This window comes from Empidonax traillii, unplaced genomic scaffold, assembly GCF_003031625.1.
Source record: "Empidonax traillii isolate 1590-97213 ecotype Southwest subspecies unplaced genomic scaffold, ASM303162v1 scaffold133:size1091145, whole genome shotgun sequence".
Taxonomy (NCBI): domain Eukaryota; kingdom Metazoa; phylum Chordata; class Aves; order Passeriformes; family Tyrannidae; genus Empidonax; species Empidonax traillii.
In genome coordinates this window covers 293,934-312,804 of record NW_020955326.1, presented here as the reverse complement: position 1 = coordinate 312,804, position 18,871 = coordinate 293,934, and the positions used below count along the sequence as shown (strand labels likewise).

The window sequence follows — 18,871 nt, the reverse complement described above, 5'->3', positions numbered from 1 at the left end:
TGTTTGGTTAGCCCAAACAACTACATAGATATGTTTTCCTTCATGAGTAAAAAGGGTTCATTTAAAATTGTTTTTGCTTAGTTTTTAATATGCTTTCCTTTTAGAACTCTTACCCGTCTTTCCTGCAGAATAATGTTTTCTGTAGGCCAGGTGTCTTCAGCAGCACTAACCCATTTGCTGATTCTTCTCAGTTCAACACCAGCAAGGTGGGATGATAACACACTGCTTTTAAGTCACCAAACATAATATGTGTGCTTCTTTGCCATTTGTATCTCTCTGCATTTAAATTTTTTTATACCAGTTTGGGTAAAATACTATGCTGATGAGAGTGGGAATTCTGTATAGTGAATTAAAATGACACAGACAAGCATACACATAGGAAAGTTATAGAGAAGTGGAAAAATGCCAGCTCTATTAGTCATAACCTCTAAATCTGATCAGATTCAGAGCTACCAAAGGAATAGGTTCTCAAATACAAGATCTGTCCCTGTGGTGTATGTTAAAAGTATCCCCATGAGTGTAACTCTCATCAGTGTGTGAGGTTTTTGCTGCTGTGTACTTCTTTTATATGGTTAGGACTTTACAGCTTTAATATCTCACTTTTATTTTTGCATGAAAAAGTCCAAATGTTGGCAGCTTTCAGTTTATGATGCTGAAAATATTTTCCCTCTACTTCTTGAAAATTCTTTTAATGCACCATGGACAAGATGCTGACATTTTTGGAAATACTAAAATGTTGGATTTTTTTGTTGTTGTTGTGGGTTTGGTTGGTGGTTTTTTGTTTGGTTGGTTTTGGTTTGGTTTGGTTTGGATTTTTTGTGTGTGATTTTTTTGTTGTTGTTTTTTGTTTTTTTGTGGTTAGTGCTTACTGCATGTTGTTCACAATGGGAACAGAGTTAACCTCTAACACAATAATAAATAAAAGCTTAATTTTTCTTTGCATGCATTTCTGATTTAATAAAATAATTTCTAGCTGGTTCTACATCTTGGAAGTGATTGTGCCCTCTGTCTGTTTTCCCGTGTTGTCAAATACATCATATGTGCAATGAACATCTGTGATAATACATGTGGTGTATAATTGCATGTGTGTTTTTAAAAACTGTTTTTCGTGTTTGTTACAGCTTTGTGTCTAAGAAAAGGGAATAGATATGTAATATAAATGATGACTTGTATTCTCTATATTTTTAAAAGCATTTTTGAAAAATATTGCACTTATTTAAAAAGAATACATAATGATCTTGCAGTTTCTGCATAATTTCTTTTTAGCAGTAATATAAGAATGGCCTTTTGTCATATCTGTTCTCTTGCTGAGCTAAGGTTCATGTACAGTAAGGTACTTTGCTGAATCAGAGTCCTTAATAACCATTAAGTACTATTGTCTGTTTATAAATAGAGCTAATAAAGTTGCTGCAATTAGTGAAATGAATCCATAATTTAAAATGAGTTATTCATTAACAGTACTGTGTAATGCCAAAGGTGCTGTAACATGTGGATTGCTGTTTTCTGTTACTGTAGGAGGTATCGAATCCAGTTAGGGTTACCTTCCGTTGTTCCCCAACTAACCCTTTTGCTCCCACACCATTCAAGGTTTGTCTTGATTCCCGTCAGTGGGTCCTACTGTATATGTGCTCTACATTTGTACATGGCCTGTGATACCTTCCAGAGTACTGCTTCTTCCTCTGCCTGTGCCTTCATTTTTTCAAGCTCTGGACTTGCTGCCATTTTCAGTATTTGCTTGGCTGTGATCAGAGTGACCCTGGTAGCCGAACTGGTTCATGCACTGTCTGATGCTTTGCATTTTAAATGAAATACTGTGCTGTGGCACACTGAAAGTATTTCATGAGTTAAAGTATTTTAGGATTTCTGTGTGTTGCCCGATTCAGGGAGCAAAAGTCTTATGTGTGTGTAAACTGTGGGGCCAATTCCTGCTTCTGGCTGTGCACATGTGTCAGGTTGAGTTTTGGAGGCAGGATATGTTTCCCTCCACACAAATGGCATTGTAGCATGCTTTTTACCCTTCCCACAAAGGCGCCTTACTTTTACTTTCATTTCAGCACTTCCTTCAGAAATGTTCAGATTTAGGCACATGTGTACAAAGGTACAGAAAGAAGCATTTTTTGTCAATCAGATTATGGTTGCTGCAGTTAATAAATGCTAATCTGTCAGGATGTAGCCATACATCCATACCTTAGAGATCTTCCAGAGGTCTTGACCAGTATTTTGTTCCTGTTTTTAGTCATGTTTTCTTTAATTTTGCTGTTCTTGGACACTCATTTGCAATGAATACCTCTAAATTAATATGTTAATTTTGGTTTTAAAACACAGAGACTACTGTAAGGTTTGCTGATCTGGTTTGCTCTCACACTTGCTATCAGTTTGCATGGCAAGGTTGTAGTAGCTGTGGGACTATGAGATGGTTTTTTCCCATGTCCAGCTGAAGGGGGGTGTGGTAGAGCAGCTTTGGTGGGCAGCTGGTCAGCCCACCACAACACTATTTCCTCATTTTTTCAGTATATTATGTAGCTTTCTAGTTAAACTCCGGGAAGCACTCTTCTAGAATTAATCTCCCTTTCACCCCTCCTTGATACGTGAAGGTATGTTACAACTTTTCTTTATGGTGGACACATGAATTTCTGATTGTGAAAAATCACTTTGAATGTTATTAGATAGTGTTTCCAACCTACTCTCGTTCTGATGGGTGACAATGTCTTTTCTAGAATTTTGCTGCTTCAGTTTAGAGATGCCATGTATCATCTCAGCAGGATGACATTGTCTTAGATTGGAAGCATGAGACAAGATGACTAAAGATATGAAAAGTCATGTAACATTTATATGCATTTTTAATGAAAGTTGTTAGTTTGAGTGTTATATGAAAGCTTCCCACACTTTCAGCTTTTAATGACTTCTTAGTTAAGTTCCTAGAACAAGTTCCTAAATAAAAGGAAAATGTTTTTAAGCAGAAGCAGAATGAGAGAACTGAAATGGCATTTGCAGTTTCTTTAAAGCTTTCATTTTCACTGAGAGATGTGAGCTTTCTTGAATCTCAGTAGGACTAAATTGGTAACTTCCTAAGTTTTTCAACACCTTCAATTTGGAAGGTGTATTTTGTTATTCATTTCACTGTTGCCTTTGATGAAGAAATTACCTTACTGTTTTTGGTACCTAGAGACATAATCTGAAATACTGAATTCAGACTTTTGCTAATGGAAGTAGTGAAAGCTGAAATGATGAGAACAGGGCTATGAAGCTAGGGCAACACACCTGAAAATTCTACTGTTGGAAAAATAATTTGTTCTTTAATAGTTGGTCTTTAAAGTTTTTGTTGCTTACATCAATAGCTGATCTTCCAGTATCAAAGTCTCTTGGACATGCATAAGCTTCATAATGACGATATTCAGACACAAGTTTCTTGCTTAGATGTTTACTCTAAGCAAGACAAAATCATACAAATTACAAACACTTAGTGAAATCCCTGATCAGAGTCCATATTCCTCAGGGGAGATTACTTGAATGGAGGCTTGCCAGATTGTGGATTTGGGTGTTTAACCATGATATTGCAGTAGTCGTGTGTTTATACTTCGTAACTTTTTGTGAATATGAATAGACCACATCAAGACTAAAAGTATTTGTCTCTTGTGGTTTAATCTGTATCTTTGTTTGATCTCCTCTGTGCAGCTTATAGGGAACTAGTAAACAAGACTGAAAAAGTCCAGTCACTCTAGATTTCATCAATTATCTTCTATTTCATTTTGGTTTTTAATTGTCCTTTCAGTTAATATGCCAGTTATTTTCTTTTTCCTGAAGGTATTTTTGAAAGCATCCAATTTTCTCTTCTTTTTCTCTTTCCTTGTATTTGGCTTCCAAAGCATATGATAGGAAGAAATTACGTGCAATGGCTATTAAAAATCAAATGAGGTATAAGTCTTTTGCAATTAGAGCATTAAAAAAAAAAATCACTTGAGTATTTTTAAGAGACTTTTTCTGAAATATAATGTGGCACATAAAACTTTACTGAATTGGGCTTTTATTGTGAGTTTTGTTTGTTTCCAAATACATTTTGGAGTGATGTTATCTCTTACCTTGCCTGGTGTTTGTTTCTGTCTATGATCTCTTTCAACCTTTCAGTGTTGTGTTATTCAATTAGAGTTTCAGTTGCTTGGTATTTAAACTTCAAAGCCATAGTCATTACCATTTTGACGTTTATATATACTAGTTTGCCCTACACAGAGTCTGCATTTTCTTAGCCACTGCATTTTTCTTATTCTCCACAGGCATTTGGTCAGTCTGATGTAGAAACAGAAAAGACTTCGCTTTGTAATTTGCCTCTGCCTCCTCCTTCAGCATTTTCAGGAATGGGCTGTGATGTTGCACAGTCATCCAGAGTGCCAGAAGATGTGGAGAAGGAGGATGAGTTTGGTTACAGTTGGAGTAAGTTTATCCTTTGTGATAATGTTTGAAATCCTCAGTGTTAGAATAGCACTGCATAAGATATGGGAATGGTGGCATCCAGTTTGAACTGCTTCTTTGTCATGTGCTTTGTGGTTTGGATGTTAAGTGTTGCTGCTTTAGTTGTGCTTGGTCAGATGCTCATCGTAAAATATGAAACACATTTTTTCTTTATCATTGCACTGCAGTCTTTGTTTTCCTCCATGGTCTAAGTTCACTGATTAATGTGTAGTACTACTTGAAGAATGTCATTATACTCCTGTTAACTGATGGCAGTGATTAATATGATAGTTTGTTTTACCTGAAGGTGTTGCTGGAGAGAATATTACTACTCTTATGTGTGAAAAATCTTGTTTTAAGAAAAGTTTTAATGTTTTCTTAAGTTATAAGGAAAACAGGAAATATTATTGTAAATCACCTAAGGCTTAGCTTAAAAGAAGATGAGAAAATTTTCTCATCCAGTTTGGGATTTTTCTGTCAGATAATGCCCACTGGACACTGATCTTGACTCTAGGTAACTTGTGAAACTTTCTAATCCAACCTCTGCTGCCCACACTTTTACATTTAGAAAAGATCGTACAGCGCTATGGAAATCTACCGGGGGAGCTACACATGATTGAGCTGGAAAAAGGAAGAACAGGTCTGGGACTTAGTCTTGCTGGTAACAAAGACCGATCCAGGATGAGTGTCTTTATAGTGGGAATTGATCCAAATGGAGCAGCTGGAAAAGATGGCAGGTTACAAATTGCAGATGAGTTGCTAGAGGTGAGTTATTTCAATTTATACTGAAACCCAAACATACTGATTTAAAATGCATTAAGATACTGGATTCTTGCTGCAATATGGGTGTTCTTCAGTGAACTTTGAAATCCCCAATTTATCCAATTTATCACTATGCTACCAGATTTTCCTTCTGATATATGCCAACTAGTTGCAGTTTTTCTGGTTATAGTAGTGCTAAATAAAAGTGTGTTTGTGTATTTAAAATGGAAAAAAAAGGGGAGATAACAGCAGTTTTGGGTTTATGGAGACATATAGAAGGGCAGTGAGTTGCAGACCATGAAAAAATACTAAAATCCTTTAGTCCATCTGTCTATGGAGTGCTCCAGGCGTCTCTAATTAATTCTCTAGTTATAGAAGTGTGGAGTGACCAAACCACTAAATATGCAGATAAAATTTCCAATAGGTATATGAGCATAAGTGATATTTATGAGATGATTTACAAGTATTTCTCTGATGCTTCCTTAAGTGTTGGTGTTTCCTGGTTCCTCTCTGACACACAAAAGTACATTCCATTCTGCCGCCAAATCTAGTTTAAAACTCTGCTAAATGTACCAGTGTTCAGTGCCTTGCTCAGGGATTCAGAGTGCCTGACATTCACTAAATAATATCAATCTCATTGCTGGATATAAGCAATTCAGTATTTGTTATGGTTAGAGTTTCCCATGGCCCTGCTTTATCACCACATCAGTCATAAAGTGATCAATAGCAAGTGAAAAGAGATGATGTGCCAGGTCAACCTGGTATAATTCAGAGAATGACATTTTCAGCACTGTGACAATATTAGTTTGAAATCAGACTGTAATGAATATAAGTAGTTAAAATATTTTGATATTTTGATAAATAATTGCTACCTTTCTGTAGATAAATGGGCAAATACTTTATGGAAAGACTCATCAGAATGCTTCCTCAATAATCAAATGCACACCATCTAAAGTAAAAGTGATCTTTATCAGGTAAGTTCTGGTTAAAGGTTTGGCTAAAAACATTTATTTTTTAATGTGCTCAAGTTTTTTGTGGTTGTTTGTTTGTTTGTTTTAATTTTGGTAAGGAATGTGTGCTTTTGATCACAATTAGTAGTTGTTAAATATGCCCCTGGACTTTTCTGTTTTGATACTTGTATTGTTAGAACCAGAAATCAAGTAAAATAAAGGACTAGGCTTCAACTTGTTCTTAGAAATATGGTGCCGTACTACTGCCTTCTTACTACATTCTTTAACTGAATCTGTTGCAGAAATAAAGATGCAGTAAATCAGATGGCTGTTTGCCCTGCAAAGTCAGTAGAGGCTTCACAGAGTACCTCAGGGACCCTTCAACATCAAGAGGTAAAGTAAATATTTGTTTTTCTTATTTGACCAAGATACTAACATTGTTCTGGATAGAGGAGTGCTCTGTCTGCTTAGAATATACCATAAAAGAGAATGAAATCAAATAGAAAAAATTTTAGTAAGGCTACTAAATATTACAGCTGTACTCAATTTTGTTTCATTTTATATTCTTCTATACTGTGAAGTAAGTCTGACATTCCCATTGATAGGGTTATAGAAGTTTAAATTAATCTAGAAAATGATCAGACTCACTTTAAGTGTTTGTGTGCTACTTTATTTTGATGCAAAATATTGGATACAGTTGCTTACAATTACATTTTCATTTTCTTTTAGACTGATGCAAGTGTTGCAAACTCTAGTGCTTTTTCTGACTTGAGTTCATGTAAAAACATTCAGTATGTGGAACTCCCTAAGGTATGTGATGAAAATTAAATTTATGTCAGTCCCACTTGTATTCACTAGCCTGCATCTTTGTAATGGAGTCCTTCTTATGGCAAACAAAATGTGTCTCTCAGAAGTTAGAACAGTGATTTCTAGAGGTCTTCGCCTCTCTATCTGTGAATGGACCCCAAAGTTTTCCTCACATAATGACTATTCTTGAGTTGTGGGTTGCTTTAACTTCACATAAATTTGCCAATTTGCTCTGTGTCTCTGGAAGAAGTCTCCTCTTGTTCTGTTTGAAAAACTTTTAGTGGTTCCTCAGGTAAAAGTGTTGCCTCAGTTATTCAAAGTAACAACTGAATTGCAATTGATCTTGTAAGCTTCTAAGAAGTGGGTTTGAATTTAGAAGTGTTTTAGGCATGTCTTGGTAGTGAGTATACTGTTTGTAGGCTGGTGGAATCTATTTCAGAAATAGATTAGTTTAAAACAAAAATATTGATGCATTGTGAAAAACCAAACTTTTGTTATGTCAGCAGGCTTCACTAGTCTTTAGTGAATGTATTTTAACATTTTGATATACACAGTACTTAACCATTTGCATTTTCTGTTTGCCCTAGGATCAAGGAGGCTTTGGCATTGCCATCAGTGAAGAAGACACAATTAATGGAGTAGTTATTAAGAGCTTAACAGATCATGGTGCAGCAGCAAAGGTGTGAGAATATTTAAAATTCAATTAGGGAATGAAAAATGTTTTTTGGAGTAGGATCAAGAGCTCATATTTTTTTATTCTATGTTTTTTCCAGGATGGACGAATCAAAGTTGGTGATCAGATTCTGGCAGTGGATGATGAAATTGTTGTGGGATATCCTGTGGAAAAGGTGCTTGTGAAGTGTCAGGAATGTTGCAGAAATCACACCGCTTAACATAGGAGTGATTGTGTCTTAAACCAGCAAGGTTTTCATGACTGTGCTCTGACATATCTTTCAAAGCTGGCTGAAGAAGCAAAGATCTGCAGGCACTATCTGGATAAGCAAACTACTGCAGAATAAGCTGAAGTCTAAATTTAAAGCTCAGCTGTTATTTTACATTCATGCACTACATGAATCATCTATCTCTGTGCTAAAAATGTGATTTTATTTTCTCTGTGGTTCAGACTTGATGACTAAGAGGCACTTAGTAGTGCAATGAAAACCATAAACTATTGCTCAGTAATGACTCTGCATAGCTATTCCACTTTAAAAGTATTAGAACTAGTAAATTTAATATGTGTAAATCTACATGGGTGAGTTGTGTCAGTGGTAAATCAGGTCATGAACTGTGCTTATCCAAGGGGACTGTTTGCAGTAACAGCCTCATTATATTCCAAGCCTGGTATTTCAGCCCTTTGGAGAAACATATCTCTGTTCCTAAACAACAAGATTTATTTCTAACTTCTAGCTCTGCACACTCAATTTGGATTCCGTAATGAATCAAGGAGGGGTTTTTCTAGCACTTGCCTTGCTATCAGGAAAACTGATTCTTTAGGCATGAGTACATTACCTTCTGTTTGTTAAAGGGCAATTAGGAGAGCATCAATCTTACTCTCTGATGCACTACTATCTCTGAAGCAGTAAATAAGTAAATGACAGTGAAGTAGTCTGTAGGCAAGTAGTTAAGCTTTGGAAGAATAGAGAGATGGAGTAAGTAGTTTCTGAAAATAGTTTTACTGAAATGTAAAGTCTCAGGAGGATGTGGTGTCTTTTTTGTAAGATGGTAATTGATTTTGAAGATTTTTCGGTATCTCTTGAAACTAGATTTTGTGTTACACCCTGATGTCCTTCTCTCCCTCCCATAGTTCAGGTAATACTTTTGAATATTCCTTCCAGAATGGCAGTAGCACATTTCTTAAAGATGTTGTGATATTGACTTCTGTGAGATCAGAATTGAGCTCCATCCAGCATTAAAAGGCACTACTAGTTTTCTGTTTTTCTAATAATTGCCATAAATAGAGTATTTGGTTCAGAGAGGACACTGAAAGTCTGCCTCATTCTTGTCTGATATAGTTTGGCAAAGTTTTGTGGAGAAAAGTTTCTCAGAAAAAAACACCAATATTTGTCTTTGTTCCTTGCCAAGAAAACCTGCAGGATTGTATCTGGTAGCTCCAGTTTACAGAACAGTTATTCTGCTTTCTTTTTGGTTTGTAACTGAACAATCCAGTTACACTCTTCATCAGCTTTTCTTTTTTCGTTCAGTTTATAAGTCTTCTGAAGACATCCAAAAGTACAGTGAGGCTTACAATCAACTCAGTAGAAATGGATAACCTGACTGCAGCACCAGTCCCTTCCAGCACTGCCCCAGCAGAGAAGAGGAATATGCAGCCCCCAGCAACTGTTCCTGCTTCCAGCTCACCAGAACCAGAAGCAGTCAAAAGTAATGTTTTCCTTGTGTGCTTATCTTCACTGAGGTTGTAATGTTAAAATGAATACCCATCTTGTAAATTTCCTCCTTTTGTATGCACTCAGCTGTCTTGTGAGTTGCATTTTCTAATACTTTCAAATTACACGTTCGTCTAAATGAAGCATTGTGCCACCATCCTGGATAGTTTCCACCACTACCTGATAGTTTCCGACTAGCCTGTTGCAGAGGCGGGAAAATGGAGGGATCTTCTCCTCCCTGCCAAATGCTTTGCAGCAGGTGCCTCATTATTGTCTGGAACTAAGTGAGAGGCATTCCTTAAAATGAGGGACAAAAGTCATGTCATTTTTCCTAGGGAAAGGGGATGGTTGAGACTGTCTTGCCATTTATAAGTAGCCGCATTTGACTCATTTAGAGTGGAGAGTCAAGATGTTACTGATGGATGAAGGTTATTGGTTAAGCAACACAATTCTAAGCAGTTAATAACTCTAGTAATGCACACATCATACAGATATTTAAATTAAATTCTATCCTAAATAGAATGTGTTGTGTACAATATCTTCTTTGTCTGTCCAGACTATGACCCAGGTACTTGATGGCATAAAAACAGGACAGTTGTAAATAAAACTATAGGATAGTACTTGTCTGAGGGGAAGGGAGAGTTGGCAGCATCACTCTCTGGAGGTCAGCTGTTGCTGTGCAGCTGTCAATGAGCCCTGAAAAATGCTGGTTTAAAGTCACTTTTCTAATACCGAGCCCTCTTACTGTAACCAGGATGTTTATTGTTGTTTTAGACACAAGCAGATCTTCAACTCCAGCCATGTTAGCCTCTGACCCAGCTACTTGTCCCATCATTCCTGGATGTGAAACAACCATTGATATCTCCAAAGGGCGGACTGGTCTTGGTCTGAGCATTGTTGGAGGAGCAGACACTTTGCTGGTTGGTTGGAAAAATATGTGTGTCACTCAAGTGAAATGACAGTAATCTTCTGATAGAAGAAATTTTTTCGTCATTTGTTTCTGTAGTGTTTGTAGAAGGACACAAAAGAAACCAGTTCAGGGAAAAAAAAAAGAAAAAAGGACTACTGAAATTAAAAGTTTAAATGAGCTTCCTGAATATTTTGATTCATAAACTTCATAAACTTCTTATATATTTTTTCTTATATATTTTTTGATCATACTTTTATTGATAAAAATGATAAATTATTGATTAAATTATTAAATTGCAGTAGGAATTTTCAGTTGCTTGTGTTTCAAAATGGGGCATTTTCTTGCAACATGCAATTTTTTTTTATTTTTTTTTTTTGTCCACAGGGAGCAATCATTATCCATGAAGTATATGAAGAAGGAGCAGCATCTAAAGATGGGAGATTGTGGGCTGGGGATCAGATACTAGAGGTATGGTGATTCGTTTGGTGGCTGTAGTGGATTGACCCTGGCTGGATGCCAAGTACCCACCAAAGCTGCTCTCTCACTCCCTTCTGCAACTGGACAGGGGAGAGAAAATATAACAAAGGATTCATGAGCTTACATAAGGACCAGGAGGGATCACTTACTGATCACCATCATAGGCAAAACAGACTCAAAGTGGGGATATTAATAAATTTATTACAAACAGAGTCAGAGCAAGAAATTGAGAAGTAGAAGAAACCTTAAAAACACCTTCCTTCCACCCCTCCCTCCTTCCAAGTTCTACCTCCTCCCCTACAATAGCAGAAGGAGACAAGAGTGGGGGTTACATTAAGTTGTTGTTTCTGCCATTGCTCAGGGAGAGAAGTCCTTCCCCTGCTCCCTGTGGGGCCTCTCCAGTAGGAGAGTTCTTCATGAACTTCTTCATGAACTTCTCCAGCGTGAGTCCATCCCACAGGCAATGGTTCTTCATGAACTGCTGCTATGTGGATTGTTTTTCCATGGGGTGAGTGCAGTTTCCTTCAGGCACAGGCTGCTCCAGTGTGGGTCCCCTGCCAAGTCCCACCAGGAAAACCTCCAGCATGGGCTCCTCTCTCCAAGGGTGACTGCTAGGCCCCCGGCATGGAGTAGATATATATCCACAGGGTCACAGCCTACTTCAGGCATCCACCAGCTCTGGCTTGTGTCTCCTCCATAGGCTGCAGGTGGATCTTTGCACCCTGATGGTTCTCCATGGGCTACAGGAGCACAGCTGCCTCACCATGGTCTGCAGGGGAACCTCATCCTGGAGCACCTCTTCACCTTCCCTCTCCACTGACCTTAGTGTCTGCAGAGTTGTTCACATGTTCTCACTCTGCTCTTCTCTGTCTGAAATTTTCATCTGTGCAAAACTTTTTTTCCTTGTTAAATATGTTATCGCAGAGGCGTTACTGTCATTCGTGATGGCTTGGCCTTGGCCAGTGGTGGGTCCATCCTGGAGCCAGCTGTTACTGGCTCCAGATATGGACAAAGTTTCTGTCAGCTTCTCACGGGAACCACTCCTGTAGCCCCATCACCCCTACCAAAACCTGGCCGCGCAAACCCAATACAGTCCCTTTTGTTGCTAGAAGGTCTGTTCTGTTTGTCTGATGGAAAGTGCTACACAATTTACCATTGTATGCTTTCACTGCAGGTGAATGGAATTGACCTCAGGAATGCCACACATGATGAAGCCATAAATGTCCTCCGACAGACTCCCCAAAAAGTTCGTCTAACTGTGTACAGAGATGAGGCCCAGTACAAGGAGGAAGACATGTATGATGTGCTTAATGTAGAGCTTCAGAAGAAGCCTGGCAAAGGCCTTGGGCTGAGTATTGTTGGGAAAAGGTAAGTAAAGCACCTGGAGAGTCAATGTCTGGAACTTTCTGGGCGTGCTCACGCTGTGGTCTGTTGTGGTCTGGTGCTCAGATTCTACAGGCTTGAGGGCCGAACATGTCATTTTTGTGCCTAAACTCATTGGTCTTTCCTAAAGGAAGTAGCCCATTGTTACTCAGAAAAATGAGACAGTGTTTACTGTCTTCCCAATAGCAAGCCATAAAAATGCTGTAATGCAAAGTCCATGTGTGTATTTGCAGAAATGATACAGGCGTGTTTGTGTCAGACATCGTCAAAGGAGGAATAGCAGATACAGATGGGAGATTGATGCAAGGAGACCAGATATTGACAGTGAATGGAGAAGATGTCCGAAATGCTAACCAGGAAGCTGTTGCAGCTTTGCTAAAGGTATTGCGAAAAGAGAAGAAAATAGTGAAAAATTGAGGTCCAGATTTTATGAGAGCTTCAATTTTATTCAGGCTGAGTTCATACTGTTAATGTGATGTCAGTGAGGTGAGCTGTGGATTCAAATTTAAACTTCCTGAAATCTAGAGTATTCAGATTTTGGTACTTTGCCTGATGAAAATGGGAGTAGTGGTGGTACAGAATGCCATATGTTTATAGGGCAATAGAGGACCATTACCTAGAACAATCTGAAATTAACACTGTATTTTCTCCAGCAAATTTATAATTGGTTAACTATCTCACATTTTTGGAAGGATACACAGAACTGACTTTAAATGACTGAGAATTCATCAGAGTAGGTGTGCCAAAAGTGATTACTTTCATAGTTCATTTACAAGGGCCTGTAGTGATAGGACAAGGGGGAATGGTTTTAAACTGACAGTTTAAATTAAATATTAGGAAGACATTCTTTGCTGGGAGGGTGGTCAGGCATTTGAATAGGTTGCCCAGAGTAGCTGTGGATGCCCCATCCCTGGAAGTGTTCAAGGCCAGGGTGGATGGGGCTGTGGGCAACCTGGTGTAGTGGAAGATGTTCCTGCCCAAGGCAGGAGCGGTAGGAACTGGATGGTCTTCACAGTTCCTTGCCACCCAAACAATTCTATGATTCTACAGTTGTATGATTCTTAATACCTGATAATGCTAATCTTTTTTTAACTGTGTATGTCCAGTGCCACCTCACATCCATTGAATACTACAACACATTTCTCAGTGACCAAGGCATATAGTAAAAGAAGCTTTCTTATCTTACCTAGATATCTTTCGTATCTACAGCTCTTGGAATCAGAATCTCTATTTTCGATAGATTTTGTGCTTCTGATATCCTTCCCATATTTCCAAATCAGAATGAAATCAGACATAGAACATTTTCTGTGATCTGGGAGGAAGTCCAGCTGGTCAGCCCGCTCATCTGTTGTTTCAGTCCAGAGTTTTGAGACATTTATGCTGTATGGTAGGGATTTCACTGAGTCAGCATTTTCCAATGGAAAACTGTTCCACTGGATAAAATTTAAGAGACAGTAATTTTATCTGTCTCTTGGATACATAGGCACACAATCATTCTTCTTAACACTCACATTCAAAGGTATATTTTTGCAGATCTTGAACAGTTCCTTGAGTTTTTTGTTTTATTTGGGTGGAGAGGTCCTGGGTTATAAAGGGGGATGTAGGAGCACTTCTGTGTTTTCAGCATGTGCCCAATAGTAAGAAAACCAGAATGAGTCTGTATTGTGACAGTGAAGTTGTTAGTGTAATATTCTGTGGTAATTGTACTTTTCCATTCTTACCTGTTACTTTTTTTAGTTTATTTAAGAACATAGAGTTTCTTCTTTATATGCTGTTCTTTTACCTCTTCTGTAAATAAAAATGCCATTTCTTGTGGAAAGTTTCTTTCATTTTGACAGGCATTTTGGAGTATCTAATTGAATACTTAGTTCACACTTACCATTCATACATTCATGTTTAAATACTTCATCCTGGTCAGTAGTACTTGTAATTAATTTTCCTAGCCCTGAGAAATGAAGCTTTTAAAATACCTTAAACAGATTATTATTAACAATGGCTTTTTTCACACAGTATAGGTGGAATAAAGCACTATCACTTGTGTAGTAATATAGTAAAATATAGAAAATTATTTATAATCTTCGGAAAAATTCCAGTGTATTTTTAGTCACATGGGACCAATAGAATGCATCATAAGTCTGAAAATTCTACCTGTTCTTGAAGTGCTTCTTTTGAAGTATCCCTACAATACGTGAAAAGACTATCAGTTTTTTCTCTCCCCAGACTTACGGATTTATTGAACATGAGATTTCAGGAAGAGAGTAATAAAGGAAGGTGTAATAACACTAAAAGAAAATTGATTTATTCACAAGTTCAATTGGAAAGTATGACTTCCCACTTTCACACATTGTAATTTTAAAATCTAATTTGTGGGTTTGCATTTTATGTGACGATGTGGTAATTTTAGGCACATAGATTACTTCACCATTTTTCCATTTTGAATAAGAGTTGTCCATATGGTTTAATAGGAGCAGCAAAGAATGGTTTTACCTGAGCTTTGATTATAGGACATAGAGAATTCAACATTAAAAATTAATAACTTAAAAAGCAATTTAGTAATAGATCTGTTTTAGTGGCAACCCTAAGAGTATAACAACAGGAAATGAGGGATGGAAACCCTTTTTGAATGGATACGTCCAGTCGACTTTGATATATTGGTATATTAATGTGAATTTTTCTGACAAATACATGAACCTCTCTTAGGGTATTAAAGATAAAACATGATAAATAAAGGCAAACTGATGTAATGTTAAATTCCTGGAATACAGAATTTCACAGTAACAACTTCCTGGTGAAAGAAAAAAGAGAAAGCAAAATAGCAACAAAACACTGACATTTGTGTATTTGAATACATTGCAGACAGATGTCTTCTTTTGACACTACTTTTATTATCTTGGAGATACAATTTTCTAAATCTTGTTTGTGATAATGACTGTCTGTTCAAAGTAATGTCTTTGTTTCTAAATATTTGATTGAATTTTCTTCTAAGACGTGCATTTCATATAGAGATGTGGATACTTAAAGATATAATTAAAAGCTTGAAGAGTAGTGAAGAGGCTTTACCATGTGCAGTCCTTCCATATCACCCAGCTTCTTGCTGGAAGTCAGAGGCAGAAAGTTCACTTAAACTACAGATAGATGTTTAGAAAATTTCCTGCCCAAAATTTTTTGAGTTGTGTTGATGCCTATCCAGAGAAACAGATTGTTTCAAAAGTGTGAGAGAGATGAGTAACTTCCTGTTTAAATACCATGTTCTCAGTCATATAAACAGAAATAATGATTAAGACTTCAAGGTATTACACTGGTTTTAGTGTTTATTGTGAAAATAGTCAATTTCATTATTCCTTGAAAAATGTCAACTTGAAAATAGATGTTGACATTGCAAGAGAACAGAACTACTCCTTATAAAGGTACTCTGCAAGGTATCAGAGTTAGTCTTCTTGTGTGATTTTCATGTCTTCATTGTAATGCAGATTAATCCAAAAAATACCCTGGTCAGTATTGAATATCATGGTGTACTTGGTCTGTGCGTCTCTGGTCCTGTCATGAACTCTCTGAAGGGCTCATTTCAGGGTGGCTAGTCCGTGACTCTCCCCTCTGTTGATATCTTTTTTCTATATTCCACTGTCTAATAAGTGACTTAAATATTGTCGTAGGATTTAATTTTGTAGACAGAAGAGCTGTGTTTTAAGTGACTGGTTCTTTAGTGTTCCTTAGGTACAGTAAGACTAGAGGTCGGAAGAATAAAAGCTGGACCCTTCCACTCTGAGAGGAGAACATCCCAGAGCAGCCAGGTATGTAACTGTAAAACTGGTTAGTTTGGAAGAAAATGGTTATATAATGAAAGCAAATAAAAAGAAGTGGTTTTATGATGACAGTGGTTTTTTCAAATACCTCATCTAAGACTAAGAAATTTTTTGGCTTTTCAGAACATATTTTTGTATGTTCACTTTAGCATATTGTCTGTTATAGACAGGATCCAGCTAAAAATGTAAGCCAGAAATGGCTTTGCTCCAGGCTTCAGCCTGGAAAGCATGCAATACCACAAGTTAGTCAACCTCTTTGTTACTTTCAGAGTACTTGGCATGCAATGGAGTATTATTTCAGTAAACTTAGTGAACTTTTCCATTCTTTGCATGTTTTTACTATTATCTTGGTCACCAGAAGCAGAAAACCTGCACCCTTTCCATCAGACTTCTCTTATTTATTTAGTTGTTGGCTAGTGTTATAGCGTTACAAACTTGTATCACTTTTTGCATTTGAAATGTTTTGCATGTGGTAGCAGCTCATATTGTCATTCTCTCCAGTAGGAACTACATTTCCGAGAGCTCCTAAGTTGCCTTAGAACTTTCTCTGGTTGTAAACTGAGTATGCAGATCTCAAGTACTGAAGATAAATAGTTTTAAGACAAAACATAATTAAACAGTTTCAAGTAAGCAGTGTAAGACAGGATAAGACTGAAATGTTAGACTCTCTACAAAATGGGTATTGTCAGAAAAGATGAAAACATGCAAACTCTGGCTAGTCTTATTCTAAAATGAAGTTCACAATATTGAATATTTTGAAGACTATGTAACAGTCAGTGAACTGATCTGACCAGAAACCATGTTGTTCCTTTACTTACCCTGCTGGTGTAGTGTAAATCTTTCCGGAAATTGTGTGGATGAAGCTGATGCAGTAGGTGAACATTCCCGAGTACACATGAGAATGTATAAAGATCTCTTTAGTGTTCTGTCCCTACTGTGATAATCATGGCTAGCTTTCATTAGAAGATCTCTGTGCAAATATAATGGCCTAGCCATGCCCTCGGAAGCAGCACTTCAAAGCTTTGCATGGGGTTATAGACATGAAATCTCTAAATTGGTCTAAGGATGTTTCAAAGAGCCTCTAAGAGTGACCAAGAAATATGTGGATGTTCTCTATGTCATCTTTAACTGGGCGCAGGAAAAATTCAATACAGCAGAAAATATACTGAATACAGTGAGTTACAGTTTTACACTTATTACCTGAATGACTGAACCTGCTCTCTAATCCCAGTCTTACACTGTGTTTAGGTCAGTGAAGGAAGTGGCACTCTCTTATCATTCAGTTTCCCGGTTTCTGTGTCCAGTGCACCTGAGGTCTTTGAAAGTGGTCTAAAGAAGAGCACTAGTAAGTTTGGGGGGGGGTTGGTGTTTTCAGTATTTTATACATGTGAACTGGTAGCTGAGATCTTTTACTTTCTCTAAAATATTATAATAATGTGATGTAGGCCTTAAAGTGATTCCTTAGTAATTGAAATGGTGGGGGTGGTTACTACTCAGTGCATCACACACATATATTGTAATACCTTTATATAAAAGAAAATAGCAACTTCTTGTATCAGTGATTAAAATACTGAGAATCTAAATTGAGATATAATTTTCTGTTTAATCTAAATACATCTTCAGTCGAGCTCATTCATAAAAATCTAGATACTGTATAGTTATATGTATATAGTGATATGAAAATACATGTGGAATAGCTGTCTCATGCTTAAATGTAGAACAAACTTACTTCTGACCAAAGTATTGCTAGCAAATATTAGGGTTTTTTTCTATTCTATTTGAGCATGCTGAGCAGTTTTATTCCAAATATTATTTAAATAGAGAAAATAATTGATTCTTTCACCTATTCTAGGAGTATTTCAATCCAATTGATGTAATGACAACCACTTTCAAATTAGCTTAAAATATATATAACAAACCAGCAGACAGTTAGAATCATTATAATAGTTTGGATAACTTTATTCGGAAAGTTTTCTAGGAATGCTAGTGTTAACTTTTTTTAAAATTTATTTTAATTCATTTGACAGCAGCTTCTGAAATACAGGGACTAAGAACAGTTGAAATAAAAAAGGTAAGTTATAGCATGAAATGGTACATATCAGGAACAGGTTTTGTAAATGTTGTCAATAGGTTTCTTTACAGAAAGAAAGTCTAGGCCTATTCATTGTTTTGAGAGAGGAATTGATATGACAGTAGAAATTAATTTGCATATTTTTCAGGTCAGGATTCTATGACCTCCACTGCCTATATTTTTATGTAAAATCGGTGTGACTTATGCTGTCACTTTTTGCGAGCTGTGTTGAAAGCAGAAGAAGGAAGGTTTAGTAAGAGATAATGGGACCTAATTTTATAACCAGACTGAGTTAATTCCAGACACTGTTTTGGTGAAGTCAGGGGAAGTTGAAAGGCTGTTTTTTTGTATTTAATATTTTTCTGCACACATATTTTTAATAAAACGTACAGCTGTGAGGTTTTGAACTGTGAAATTCAGTCTCCTTCATTATGCGTGTGACCTTAGTCACAGACGGCTTCTTATTGTCCAAAATATTTATATTTATTTGACTTTGCCTGGCATCTGTTTCTCTTGATTACATGAATTGGTTTTAGCCATTCTTTTTACAGTAGAATCTGTAAATACCAGTTTTACAATATCAGTTTTTGCAGTGAGGTATTCAGGTGTGGTGCAGTAGTAAACAGCTGGTTTTGCTCTTCAACACTGGGACACTAGGGGGAGCATAAAGCTTAATTCTATTCTTTAGGAAGGTCATAATAGGAAATTGATGTAGACAATACTAAGGACAGCAATCCCATCTCTTCGATTTTCCTTGCTCAGACTTCCTGTGCTGAAGTTAAGGGACCGATGCTGAATTCTGTATTTAGTTAATAAAATGTACAATTAAATTGGCAAATTTTCACTTATCACTGAGAAATAGAAACATCTCTTGTCAT

At 36.9% G+C, this 18,871-nt stretch overlaps 1 protein-coding gene across 23 annotated transcripts in view; it reads left to right on the top strand.

The window, feature by feature from the left end:
* MPDZ (multiple PDZ domain crumbs cell polarity complex component) overlaps nt 1-18,871 on the top strand; it is a 99,768-nt gene that overhangs the window by 77,250 nt on the left and 3,647 nt on the right. For 10 of the 23 annotated variants that reach the window (XM_027883707.1, XM_027883706.1, XM_027883722.1 and 7 more), the window contains 17 exons: nt 105-206; nt 1,516-1,587; nt 4,272-4,428; nt 5,015-5,211; nt 6,091-6,182; nt 6,461-6,551; nt 6,888-6,968; nt 7,553-7,645; nt 7,739-7,813; nt 9,167-9,344; nt 10,124-10,269; nt 10,644-10,727; nt 11,911-12,104; nt 12,353-12,500; nt 15,824-15,910; nt 17,171-17,267; nt 17,950-17,993. In XM_027883707.1, coding sequence (XP_027739508.1) covers nt 105-206; nt 1,516-1,587; nt 4,272-4,428; nt 5,015-5,211; nt 6,091-6,182; nt 6,461-6,551; nt 6,888-6,968; nt 7,553-7,645; nt 7,739-7,813; nt 9,167-9,344; nt 10,124-10,269; nt 10,644-10,727; nt 11,911-12,104; nt 12,353-12,500; nt 15,824-15,910; nt 17,171-17,267; nt 17,950-17,993 — 1,938 coding nt within the window. The remainder of the gene's footprint in view (nt 1-104; nt 207-1,515; nt 1,588-4,271; nt 4,429-5,014; nt 5,212-6,090; nt 6,183-6,460; nt 6,552-6,887; nt 6,969-7,552; nt 7,646-7,738; nt 7,814-9,166; nt 9,345-10,123; nt 10,270-10,643; nt 10,728-11,910; nt 12,105-12,352; nt 12,501-15,823; nt 15,911-17,170; nt 17,268-17,949; nt 17,994-18,871) is intronic. The other 13 variants (XM_027883725.1, XM_027883720.1, XM_027883723.1 and 10 more) reach the window with 7 other exon arrangements.